The sequence below is a fragment of the Eptesicus fuscus genome, chromosome 2 (assembly GCF_027574615.1).
Source record: "Eptesicus fuscus isolate TK198812 chromosome 2, DD_ASM_mEF_20220401, whole genome shotgun sequence".
In the NCBI taxonomy this organism is placed as follows: domain Eukaryota; kingdom Metazoa; phylum Chordata; class Mammalia; order Chiroptera; family Vespertilionidae; genus Eptesicus; species Eptesicus fuscus.
The window spans coordinates 102,888,409-102,901,955 of record NC_072474.1 but is presented as its reverse complement, the minus strand read 5'-3'; the positions used below and the strand labels follow the sequence as shown (position 1 = coordinate 102,901,955).

General features: G+C 48.5%; 1 protein-coding gene across 2 annotated transcripts in view; it reads left to right on the top strand.

Annotated features, from left to right (window-relative positions):
- Positions 1 to 4,106, top strand: part of ANAPC4 (anaphase promoting complex subunit 4) — a 33,751-nt gene extending 29,645 nt beyond the window's left edge. For both annotated transcript variants that reach the window (XM_054729726.1, XM_054729723.1), the window contains 4 exons: positions 665 to 739; positions 1,414 to 1,587; positions 2,265 to 2,388; positions 3,755 to 4,106. In XM_054729726.1, the coding sequence (XP_054585701.1) occupies positions 665 to 739; positions 1,414 to 1,587; positions 2,265 to 2,388; positions 3,755 to 3,982 (601 nt within the window). In that variant the 3' untranslated portion in view covers positions 3,983 to 4,106. The remainder of the gene's footprint in view (positions 1 to 664; positions 740 to 1,413; positions 1,588 to 2,264; positions 2,389 to 3,754) is intronic.
- The last annotated feature ends 9,441 nt before the right edge of the window (positions 4,107 to 13,547 follow it).

The window sequence follows — 13,547 nt, the reverse complement described above, 5'->3', positions numbered from 1 at the left end:
TTTCATGTCACTAGATAGACGATAGGGCCAGATTAGGAAGCTACAAGATCCCTTCTGATTCTAGGGTATCTGATTTTGTATTGGTGTATAGCAGTTACATGGAGGATGTTTTTTAGGCTTAGGAAAAATCAAGAGCAGAACACTCAGGATTACGTCTCATGAACTTGTAGAAGTTCAAAACTGTATTGTGGGTTCCTTATAGAAAGGCCTTTTACCCGAGGTTAAGTATGCCTTTCATTCAACAAGAGGCCTCACCTACAGACACTACTTTTGAGAATCCAAAGGGAAGGTTCTGAAAGGTAGATCAGACTTAGAATGCCATTAGTATCTGAAAAGGGTTTAAATCTGAATTTCCAGGACATATTTTGAGGCCAAGATATGAAATCATTTGGTTGTTCCAGATGTCCTTAATTGTGTAAGGTATCCAGCTACTTTGGTGACCATAAGATTGTAAATCAAGTTGTAATTTTGATGTTGGGTTTATCTCTCTAGGTGTTTAAATTAGTTACTAGTGTTCTAGAGTGAGCATAATGGTAATCGGGTCTGGGATTTGGGGTTTAGGTAGATATACTAACACTGACAATCATGTTCTTTCAAGCATTTAGATTATTGGCTATCCAGGTTGTTCCACATAGTCTCTTTTTCCCCCTCTTCTTTCTTCAAGATCTGTAAGCAATGGACTAATTGCTATTAAATTTGGGAGCTTCACATATGCCACAACTGAGAAAGTCAGGAGAAGGTAAATCTTAAATTCTGTTTGGATGATATATAAATATGTATGTACTAGTGACCCATCATGCAAAATCACGTGAGACCTGGGACCCCCCCCTACCCCCGTGCCATGGGACTGCCCCGAGTCCTGGAGTGCCGCCCCGATGCCCCACCTCCGGGCCGCACGCAGCGGCCACTGGGCCCCACCCCTGCGGCACACATGCGAGGCCCGGCTGAAGCCGCGTGAAGTGGCTACCGGGACCTCTGCGCCCCCATGGGGCTGCAGGAACCCCGGTGGAAGCCATGTGGAGCGGCCGCCGGCCCCGCCCCCACTGCCCCACCCCTTCTGTGAGCGCCGCCATCTTGTGATGGCATTACAGCATGAGGGTCAATTTGCATATTACCTCTTTGTTATATAGGATATGTTTTGTCATGTGAATTATAGGAATATGGTTAGACTCAGTTAAGTGATATATACCTATAAGGCCTCCCTCGCTTGCAACACAAGTGAGGGATTGCCACATACTGTATACTTGCAGATGAAGTGTGATTTTAGTGCAAACTAATGATATATTTCAAATGTTATTGTATAGAATGTCACGATTTTTTTTTATCGTCAGGTTTTTTTGCTTGGTTATGCATCCAATATTGTCTCTGTAGTTATGATCATCTTTCATGTAACAAAACTTATTTCTCTTCTAGCACCTACAGTTGTTTAGATGCACAGTTTTATGATGATGAAACTGTGACGGTAGTTCTTAAGGACACTGTAGGACGTGAAGGAAGAGACAGACTCTTGGTCCAGTTGCCATTGTCTTCAGTGTATAACTGTGAAGATTCTGCAGAATATCAGTTCACTGGGAATTACTCTACAAGGTAACTAATTCATCAGTAAGTTCCTCTTTCTGATATAATGGTTAAAATGTTTTTAATGTATGTCATATATTCCAGTCCTTTATGTATGCCAGATAACAGTTAACCAGGGATAATCAGACAGTCAGTCATATTTTTTATTTTAAAAATACTGGCTTTAACAGCTCTTCTGTTCCTTTGCTTTACTAGTAAATCAGTAGGTATGTGCTAGAACAAGGTTGGTATTATTTGGGGTGTAGAATGGGACTTCTGTGAGTTCTTTCTTCAAGAGCAGCGTTAACCCCAGTTTGTAGTAGAATTAGTTACCTTAGATTGCCTTTAGTGTTTCCCTTCCTGACGTAGGGCCTCGGTAGCCACATGGAGAGGACATGGCCATTTCCAAGAGATGGCTTTGGCTGACTGAGATTTAAGTAAGCAGATCCTTTCTCTAATTTAAAAATGTGTCAATTTGTTTTCCTCGGAAGAGAATAAAAAACCTGACTAAGAAGATATTTTGCTTATTTGTAATTATAGTATTTTTGTAGAATATAGCACCCAGTGTTTTTACACAGAGGCTGGGTAGAATTATATAGGTGGGAATATTGGTAGAAATCGAGCCCATGGTTGACTCTGACACAACCCCTAGGACACCAGGAGCAGATCCCATTTTCACTCCTGGGTCGGTTTTTCCTGCTCTCTAGGCTAGATGAACAGTGTGGTGCTATCCCTACCCGTACCCTGCATTTCGAGAAGCATTGGAGATTACTGGAAAGTATGAAAGCACAGTATGTTGCTGGGAATGGTTTTCGAAAGGTGTCCTGTGTGGTAAGTGTTTGCAGATTGCTTACTAAGAGTTACAGGAGAAAGCAACTGGATCCATATGGTCCTTTCAGGGCAAACTTTTTGTGATGAATTGCTTCTGTTAATGGTGAGCTTGTTAGTCACCTTAGCTATTTAGTTCTCTTGTTCTGAGAAAGCTTACTAAGTAATCAGTAACAGTTCTAGATTTTAATTATGAAATTGTTACAATTGCATGTGGAGATTCTTTTATGCAAAATGAAAGCTTCAGTTTAGTGATTTTGTTGAACACTGATGGGAAAATAATCCTACCTAATAATAGACAAATATGCAAATTGACCGTACCTTCGCTATGCCCGCGATTGGCCAGGAGGCACGGGGGGGGGGGGCGGGACCCAGGGTGGCCGATTGGGCCGGCGGGACGCTGAGCTCAGCGTCTGCGCCATGGCTGTGCTGCGGCACAGAAGGGGCCTCTGGGGCAGTGAGCTCACGTCCCACCGTGGACCATCAAAAGCGGGAGAGCTGGGTGCCTGTCCGCTCAGGCACCAGGCCTTTCAGAAGCCTTGGCGGCGCCAGAGGCTTCTGAAAGGCCTGGTGCACCAGCGGACAGGCACCCAGCTCCCCCGCGATCGAAAGCAAAGCGTGGGAGCTGGGTGCCTGTCCACTCAGGCACCAGGCCTTTCAGAAGCCTCCGCCGCGCTGGAGGCTTCTGAAAGGCCTGGTGCACCAGCGATCAAAAGCAAAAGCGTGGGAGCTGGGTGCCTGTCTGCTCAGGCACCAGGCCTTTCAGAAGCCTTTGCCGTGCCGGAGGCTTCTGAAAGGCCTGGTGCACCAGCGGACAGGCACCCAGCTCCCCCGTGATCGAAAGCGAAAGTGTGTAGGGGACCCTATACGTGCATGATTCAATCATGCACTGGGCCTCTAGTCCTATATAATAAAACCCTAATATGCAAATCAACCAAACAGAGGAACGACTGGTTGCTATGATGCACACTGACCACCAGGGGGCAGACGCTCAATGCCAGAGCTGTTCCCTGGTGGTCAGTGTGCTCCCACAGGGGGAGCACTGCTTAGCCAGAAGCCGGGCTCATGGCTGGTGAGCGCAGTGGCGGTGGTGGGAGCTTCTCCCACCTCTATGGCAACGCTAAGGATCCCTCCAGGGATGTCCAACTGCCTGCTTAGGTCCGCTCCCCGTGGGGTCCTGGACTGCGAGAGGGTGTAGGCCAGGCTGAGGGACCCTCCCCCCAGTGCATGAATGTCGTGAACCGGGCCTTTAATTTTCCTATAAAACCATTATGGTTTTATAGGAAACCTGATTTCTAATTCCTTATATATAATGTATTAGTTAAGCCATTACATTTTAAAATTCTTTATTTGGCCTTTTTTTATTCAGTTAAGCTCAAATCTCCGTCATGTGAGAGTGTTTGAAATGGACATCGATGATGAATGGGAGCTGGATGAATCTTCAGACGACGACGAAGATGCCAGCAATAAGCCTATAAAAATCAAGGACGAAGTGTTGTCCGAATCCGACACAGAGAGCCAACCAGCTGGTGCTGCTGCTTCTACTCCAGATATAGTCATCAAAGTGGAGAAGCTGGACCCGGAGCTGGACTCCTAGTCTAGGTGCCATCGTTTCGTATGTTCCTATCATGTCAGAAAGGACATAGGAGATGGGCTCAAATGTCTTGAACCACTTAATTCTCTTTGTGTAACAAAGAAATAAACAGCAATTTTTATCCTCATTCCACTTCATCTTCTCTTAATGGTATAGTCACTGTGATAGACTTTCTTTTTTGCTGAAATTCCTTTATGTTACTGTGTGCTGAACTAGTGCTTAAAGGAAACATAAATTGTGAAGAAAAAGGTAGGTATTAGAAATCATTCCTATACCAGGAAAAAATTACAATTAAGTAGTCATTCACTGGAAGTTTTTTTTTTTAATTTAAATTCTTTATTGTTTAAAGTACTACATATGTCTCCTTTTCCCCCCATTGACCTCTCCCTGGCCACTCCCACTCCCCAGCACATGCCCTCACCTCCCTACTGTCTGTGTCCATTGGTTAGGCTTATATGCATGCATACAAGTCCTTTGGTTGATCTCTCCCCCATACCCCCACTCTCCCCTACCTTCCCTCAGAGGTTTGATGGTCATTTTGATGCTTCTCTGTCTCTGGATCTGTTTTTGTTCATCAGTTTATGTTGTTCATTATATTCCACAAATGAGTGAGATCATGTGCTATGTATCTTTCTCTGACTGGCTTATTTTGCTTAGCATAATGCTTTCCAGGTCCATCCATGCTGTTGCGAATGATAAGAATTCATTATGTTTTACAGCAGCGTAGTATTCCATCGTGTAGATGTACCACAGTTTTTTAATCCACTCACCTGCTGATGGGCACTTAGGCTGTTTCCAAATCTTAGCTGTTGTAAATTATGCTGCTATGAACATAGGGGTGCATATGTCCTTTCTGGTTGGTGTTTCTGTTTTCTTGGGATATATTCCTAGAAGTGGGGTAATGGGGTCAAATAGGAATTTCATTTTTAATTTTTTGAGTAAACTCCATACTGTTCTTCATAGTGGCTGCACCAGTCTGCATTCCCACCAGCAGTGCATGAGGGTTCCCTTTTCTCTACATACTTGCCAGCACTTGTCGTTTGTTGATTTGTTGATGATAGCCATTCTGACAGGTGTGAGATGGTACCTTGTTGTTTTGATTTGCATGCATCTCTTGGATAATTAGTAACTTTGAGCATGTTTTCATATGTCTCTTGGCCTTCTATATGTCCCCTTTTGAAAAGTATCTACTTAGGTCCTTGCCCATTTTTTTGATTGGATTGTTTATCTTCCTTTTGTTAAGTTATATGAGTTCCCTATAAATTTTGGAGATTAAACACTTATCAAATATAACATTGGCAAATACGTTCTCCCATGCAGTGGGCTCTCTTGTTGTTTTGTTGATGGTTTCTTTTGCTGTGTAGAAGCTTTTTATTTTTATTTTTTTAAATATATTTTTTATTGATTTCAGAGAGGAAGGGATTGGGAGGGAGAGAGAGAGAAACATCAATGATGAGAGAGAATCATTGATTGGCTGCCTCCTGCACGCCCCCCACTGGGGATCGAGCCTACAACCCAGGCATGTGCCCTTGACCGGAATCGAACCCGGGACCCTTCAATCCGCAGGCCTATGCTCTATCCATTTGAGCCAAACCGGCTACGGTGAAGCTTTTTATTTTGATGTAGTCCCATTTGTTTATTTTCTCCTTAGTTTCCATTGTCCTAGGAGCTGTAAAGATATTGCTACGACAGATGTCTGATATTTTGCTGCCTATGTATTCTAAGATTTTTTTATGGTTTCCCATCTTCCATTTAAGTCCTTTATCCATTTTGAGTTTATTTTTGTGTATGGTGTAAGTTGGTGGTCTAGTTTCATTTTTTTGCATGTATCTTTCTAATTTTCCCAACACCATTTATTGAAGAGACTATCTTGACTCCATTGTATGCTCTTGCCTCCTTTGTCAAATACTAATTGAGCATAATGGCTTGGGTCGATTTTCCCACATAACGTTTAAATAACTTAGATGGGTTTGGGAGACAAGTAACTATAGCTTGTTCTTAGAATGAATTCCAATTTTATAGTAATCAACCAGTTCTTTATTAGACAGTAATCTGTCCCATGTGACTCCAGCATTAAATTTACAAAGGTTTTTTGATATGTGCGTGGTTGCTATTTGCAGTTCTAGCACAGAGGTAAATAAAAAATGAGACTCCAGTTCTGCCATTATCCTGAACCAGGGATCAGAAATAGTTCTATTAATGTACCTGGCTTGTACCTCACTTTCCCTTAACATTGAGTTAAATTAACAATGTGAATCATTCCTAACTATAGGAGGATTGTTTTTTCACTATTTTTAAAAATATATATGATATACCCAATATCTAGGAACTGGATTTGTATTATGTCAAAGTGAAAAGGTTTTAATTGATTTCTGATTCTCTTTTTTTAAGTTTTTTGTTGGTTTTTTTTTTTTGTTTGTTTTGTTTTTATTGATTCTCTCCCAAGAATATTTTTTCCCCACTGATTATTAGAGAGAGTGGAAGGGAAGGAGCAAGGGGTGGGGGAAAGAGAGAGAGAAACATCAATGTGAAAAAGAAACATGGATCGGTTGCCTCCTGCACATGCTGGGGCCTGGGATGAACCTGCAACCTAGGTATGTGCCCTTGACCGGGAATCGAACTAGTGACCCTTGGGTGTGCAGGCCGACGCTCTGACCACTGAGAAACACCAGCCAGGGCTCTTTCTAAGTTTTAATACATATAGAGCAAATAATCTTGTTTACTCATTGTATTTTAATATATATGATATAGATTCTCTACAATTAGAACCAATTTGCTCATTAGAGACTATATTTAGCATCGGTTGCTGGGTTTGCATTTTGAGTTTAGTGAACAAAAAGTGAAGAGAGGATGAGGAGGACCCTGGTAGGGGGTCTCCCCCAGGTACTCACAGTGTGTGCACCCCGGTCCCTGACCTCTGTACAGTGGGGGTCATGAAGTCCCTGACTCGGGGTTCGAGGCCCACGTGGAGGAGTGTGTGTAGGGCATTGTGGTTGGCATAGATGAGACGCCTGGTGAAGAGTAGCACTTACGGCACTGTTCTGTGCTGCTCTTCTCCAGGATAAATTGTGTTTTTTTTATAGAAATTTGCATAACATTTATTTTTGTGCCAGACTTAATAAAGACGACGACAATAATAGTCTTTCTAATTCTCTGGCTTCCTAGTTGTTTTTTGTTGTTGTTGTTTTGTTCTTGATTTTCTTCCAAAATAAAAATTTTATACTCAGCAAAATGCTAAAACATTCTTTAGTCAGAGCATTTGAATATCAATAGTTTCTAGTCAGAAACTATCACGGTGTAGCCTTGAGTTCATAATACCACTCTGGGCGTCTGTATATTCTCTCAGGTCATCTGAACAGGTTTCCAGGAGACAGTCTGGCCCCAGAGAGCAGTACCTGCTGAGTACCTCGCAGGAGCCAGGCACCATTCCAAGCACATCCCACTGTTAATGCAATTAGGCCTCACCGCAATCCTGTAAGGTAAGTGCTATTATTAGCACCCTCCCCGTTTCACAGGTGAAGAAACTGAGGCACGGGGCCATTTCCTAACTTGTACACGGGCGGCAAGGGTAGGACAGAGATGGGAAGCCAGGCAGCCTGGTGCAGGACCCTTGCGGTTAACCACTGCGTGCACTGCCTTTCTGGGGCATTCGTATTCCACTGCCCCGCCCTCCCTCCTTGCCCATGGCCACGCTCCCCAGCAATCCTCCTGCGGTGACGTGGCCACCTTAATGTCTGGGGGGCACTGACAATGGCACGTGATGAGCTTCATTCTTCACAGAGCTCCTTCACTCAGCCGCCCTCAGCAGCCACACTTTCTCTGCACGCATGGGAGTGGCATGTGGTGCCGCTGGGCCCTGCACCCCTACATTTGACCCTCCGGGGTTAGCATGGTTTTGTCCAAGACAGCACTGCCCACAGCCAGTGGCACGTGCCATCGCCTCCTGGGGAGGCCTCGTGTGGCCCGTTCACCTGAGGACAGCACCGAGCTGACAGCACCAGGTGCTGTCCTGGACAACATGCTCTCCCCATGTTCACCAGGAGCTGACAGCACCGAGCTGCAGCACCTGAGGGCAGCCCCAGGAGGGCTCCAGGGGGAAGCTGCCCGCTGTGTTGGGGCTGTGGATGTTCTCCGTCCCAATTCATTAAGAGGGTTTGACAGCATACTGGTCTGAAGCCTTCCAGCGAGTAAAAGCTCCCACTGAAGATCGAAAGCAGGTGGGCTTGGTGAGAGGCAAAGAAATGACCTTGAGAACAGACGCCCGGGCCCAGCAGAGGGCAGACTTGCAGTTCACAGCAGGAAACTCCTGTGGCGAACACTGCAAGAAAGACCGCGTGACTCCCTGGAACCCAGGCTGGGTCAGCACGCGTGGCCTGCTCACTGTGGGCTGGGAACTGTGATAACAGTGTCGAGAAAATAAGACATCTGCGTTTTCACACAACAGCTCGGAGCATCACCTGCCAATTACCCTGTCTACCTCTCCAACCCGCGAGAGGGCCCTGGTGGGGTGGCACAGTCTCGGGATGGAGCAGTTCCCACCTGAGAAATGGAAGTCGAAGGAACAGACCTGTAAATCAGCTCAGCGATTCCATTAAGACGCAGCCCGTGCAGCTGGAGGCGGGTGAGCCAGGCGGGCGTCCCCTCCGATTGCACAGGGGCCTACGTTGGGCTTCCCCTGGTTGGTCCTGAGTTGGAAGCAGGAACAGAAACTAGGGAAGCTGTCAGTTATTGATCAAGTCCAGGCCATCTGAGGCCTCTTGTTACAGAGGTGGTTGGACTGCCCCCGAGGATGGCAGCCTGATTCTCCACGAAAGCGACTTAACGTAAAGCAGGCTGGCTCCTGCCCGTGAGAAGTAGGTTTCCTGGGCAGGTTGCTGCAGGCTGCGTTCAGACCTCTGTTTTTATGCGTGGTCTGCCTGTGGGCCCTTCCTGTGTGCACTCTCTCACGCTGCTGTCCCATCTTGGAATTATTTTTATTTTATTTTATATATTTTATTGATTTTTTTACAGAGAGGAAGGGAGAGGGATAGTTAGAAACATCGATGAGAGAGAAACATCGATCAGCTGCCTCTTGCACACCCCCTACTGGGGATGTGCCTGCAACCAAGGTACATGCCCTTGACCGAATCGAACCCGGGACCCTTTAGTCCGCAGGCTGATGCTCTATCCACTGAGCCAAAACGGTTATGAGCCCATCTTGGAATTCTTCCCATCTTGGAATTCTTGATAAGCGGCCCCAGATTTTCATTTCATACGGGACCCTGCGAACAGCCATTCCCGCATTCGTCTTCAGACCCGTGACCCAGGCAGCATGCATGTGATTTTGGTGGGGCTAACCCCACATGAGTGGATCTAGCTGCAGTTGTCAAACTTTGGCTTAGAATGGCTTAGAATGGCTGGCTGTCCTGTTACCTGAGGGGCTCCTGGTTAGAGGCAGGCTTATCCGCTTTACTAAGTGCCTTTTTCACCCAGCGATGTTCATAAAAATAATGAAATTCAACACTCTCTGCTTCTCTGTTTTTCATAATAACCAGACAATCTCACCCTTCTGAGTCCGCTGCAGTGTAGATGGACAGGCTCCCAGTGCTGTGTCTAACTAACTGTGATGTTGAGTAAGTCCCTTTCCCTTTCGGCCACGCAACCTGCTCACTGGTAAAATGGGTATATTCGTCCCACAAGGATAGATTCAATCAGGTAATTTATGCAAAAGCACACTGTGAACCTTCTGTTGATGGACAGATATAAGTTGTTATTGATATTAGCGTTTGGACTTGATGTATTTGGTCATGCAAATCTATGAGAGGGCAGCCTGGCAAAGGGTAGGACTAGGGGGCCAGAGGCCAGGGGCCATGGAGGGAGCAGGTAAGAGTGACGTAAAGTAGACTCTGGAAAGCCAAGGACCACATTTCAGTTCCTGGCTGGCTTGCTGCAAAAGCAGGAGGCAGAGTCTCTAAGCCGGGGAAGTGGCCAGTGTAGAAATCCAACCGACCACTGGAGGGAGGCCTACGTTTGCTTGGGTATCGGATTGGTCGCTATGGTATTTGGATAAGCCCCCATTGTGGCTGCAGCTTTAATTCATACTAGTAGCTCTGAGAGAAACACGAGGCCTGTATTACTTCTCTTGCCTTTTTTTTGTTGTTTTTGTTTTTGTTTTGATTTTTAGAATCAACGGGAGGGAGAGGGAGAGAGAGAGAAATATCCATCTCAGAGAGACACACATCCACTGGTTGCCTCCTGCATGGGTTCGACTGGGCACTGAGGTGTGGGCCGGGGTGGGGGCGGAGGACAAGCCACCTGAGGAGGACTGGATCATAGGGCCTTTGAAAGTCCTGTGGGTTTTATCCTAACCTAGAGGCTCGGTGCACAAAATTTGTGCACTTGGGGGCTCCCTCAGCCCGACCTGCACCCTCTCACAGTTCGGGTGCCCTCGGGGGATGTCCAACTGACAGCTTAGGGGAACGGGCTTAAGCCGGCAGTCGGACATCCTTAGCGCTGCTGTGGAGGCGGGAGAGGCTCCTGCTGCTGTGCTCTCCGGCCGTGAGCCCGGCTCAGGGCTTCTGGCTGAGCGGTGCTCCCCCTGTGGGAGTGCACGTACCACCAGGGGGCAGTTCCTGTGTTGAGTGTCTGCCCCCTGGTGGTCAGTGCGCATAATAGCAACTGGTCATTCTGCTGTTTGGTCGATTTGCATATTAGCCTTTTACTATATAGGATGAGGTGGGACACCCTAGAGCAGTGGTCGGCAAACTGCGGCTCGTGAGCCATGTGTGGCTTGTGAGCTGCGGTTTGCCGCTCTGTTGACTAATGAGTTTGCCGACCACTAGGATAGGGGCTTAATCACAAGGAACAACCACAGCCTGTAATTATTGGAATCGAGAGTCTAGGTCAGTGGTTGGCAAACTCAGTCAACAGAGCGGCAAACCGCGGCTTGTGAGCCGCATGTGGCTCGCGAGCCACAGTTTGCCGACCACTGCCCTAGAGGACTTGAAACAGAGGAAGAATACTAGGGTGATTTAAACAGAGAAATGAAAGGAGGATGCTTTTCTGTCTTCCCCATCTTTAACTTCTCTGCCTCTGGCCACAGTCTCAAAGCCAATCCTGCCCAGCATGGGCAGCGTGAGAGCCGAGAGGAACACTCGCGTGGGGTGGCGTATTTGCTGAAGCGGGGCTTCTGCGGCACCTTTTCTCACCTGGCCATGGACGAGACTCCGGCACTGCTCTCCCCCTGTTGTCGGCTGTCTCTAGCTGCCGCGGCTCCCTCACCAAGGAGCAGTGTGTGCCCCCAGCGCCGGGGTCCGTGGCTGCGCATCCCGAGTCTGGGCCATGCCCGGCTGTGCACGCGGTGACCAGCTGGCTCTCTGCCCCTGTCTTCAGAGCCGTCATTTCCAGAAGCTATCACATGTGCCCCCCAGGCTTTTAGTGGAAATCCATAAAGGCTCTGTAAACGCAAAGCGGTTTGTTGTTTATTTTGGTAACTAATTTGGCATCAAAATGTGACCCGATTTGGTAGCAAAACCTCACCTGAACTGAGACTATTAATAGCTCCTTATTTTGCCCACGGAGCTGTTTTGCTGCAGGAATGTGGATATATTTGCGTCATGCTGTGTTAGCATGTTCCGTTGCTGTGTGCTGTCCCAGGCTCTCCGGGGTGTCACAGACCACGCCATATGCACTGCACAGATGTCCTTAAGCCGGAGACTTCTGGATTTCGACGGACAGCTGGGCCAGGGTTTGGGTTGAAGGTCGTGGGTCTGCATGTACCCTATGACAGCAGCCATCGGGCGTAATGCCTCGGCGTCAGATGGTCTGGCTTCGGCTACCACATATTCTGGACCCTCTGTTTCTTCCTCTGTGGAACAGCAGCCACGACAGTGCTCTCAGCTCTGTGACAAGGTCTGCTTCTGGTTGTCTCATCGCCTGCGTCTCCCTCTCCTTGGAGCCACTGTCCCCCGCGTTTCCATGCCCGGCTCCCACCCTGCGCTCAGATGTCCACTGTGCCCCGAAGTCGCCTCCGCAGAGAGGCCTCCCGGTCTCCCCCTGTCCTACTACACCTTCTCCCGATCTCCCACTTCGCATTTCTGCCTAGAATGTGCCTCCCCCTGCAGTGATCGGATGCAACTATTTGTTTGCCTGTAAATGGCTGGCTGCCCCGCTAGAATGTAAGCTGTGCAGGGCGGGGCTTCTCTGCCTGATGGACACCGCCCGGCCAGCTCACAGAGCAGCCCCTCCGTGTGGGTGCCAGGCAGGGGTGGCACCCTTTGCAGAGGCGCCCTCATGGAGCTCAGTGATGAGGGGCTGCAAGACCAAGACAGCCCCCTTCCAGCAGGCCCGGGCCCAGGGCGCTGTCCTTCCTTCCCCAGGCCCAGGGCGCTGTCAGCCAGGCCCAGAGGAGCCCCAGGAAGCTGCATGCCTGTGTGGGCGGGTCCTGATGTCGGAAAGAGACAGATGATTTGGCTTCTCTTGTCAGGACCCATGGACAACCTGAGTCTAGTTCCTTAAACGCCTTTGAAGTGTGGATTTCGGAAGTAACTCAAGCCGCATTGCTCTCTGTTCCTATCATGACATTCTTGAAGCCCTGCAGTTGGTTTTTGCTTTTGGCAAAGGCAGCAGCACCCCCAAAGACACCCCCCCCACCCCCGCCCGGGTGTAGATAAGCTCAGGGCGGTGGGGCCATCGGCCTCTGGGCGGGACTTACCAGGAAAGCCTTGCTTCTGTCCTCGGGCTTCCGGATACCTGGGGTGAAGAGCTCCAGGAGCAAATGGGACCGCACTGTTTTCCTTCCTCCTCCTGTGGGGCTTGAAGCCTCTCCAGCGATGAAGCAGAAACAAGTGGCGTGTTCTTAGGGCACCTGAGTGCCTGATGCTTCAAAAACATGCTGAAGTGAAGGCTGGACTCCCTCCGAGGGCGGGAGGTGGGTGAGAAGCCAGTGTCCCCCTCACAGAGCCCAGGCAAGGTTCAGACAGGTTGGACATGCACAAGAAGTTAGTTAATTAAGGGGTGACTTGAGCTATTGAGCCCCAGAGCGCCAGAATGAAATTCATGAAATATTAGAGACTTGAACATTGCTGCACGAAAGTGAATGGCATAGCAAGTGACCCTCCAGGACTCCTCTCCCCCTCCTTTCTTTCCCTCCCTCCCTCCCTCCCTCTCCACCTCTTCCTCATGCATCCTCCTTCCCCTGTTTCTCTTTCTCTTCTTCTAAGTAGCCACGAGCCACACAGACCCAGGGATAGAGGATGAGCAGTGCTTTAGAATGTCAGTCCCACACGACCCAGCAGGCAACAGGGTCAGTGACGGCGCATCAGCAGAGACGGTTGCCTGCTGGGCTGGTCCGAGGGGCTGTGCCCCGGAGGCTCTGTGTGAGGGAGAAAGTGTCTCTGCATGTCTCACTGGGTTGCTGACTCCCTGTGGTGCTCAGGGCAGGAAGATCTCAGGAGGAAATCATCTCAGAGCAGCAAGCCCAGGTCCTGGGGCTGTGGAGTCTGGGCCCCTGACAATCTGCCCGTGGCCTCTTGGCCTCTCTGCTCTCCTGGAAGGAAATAACCACGTGGCCCCAGCCCCATGCCCAGCC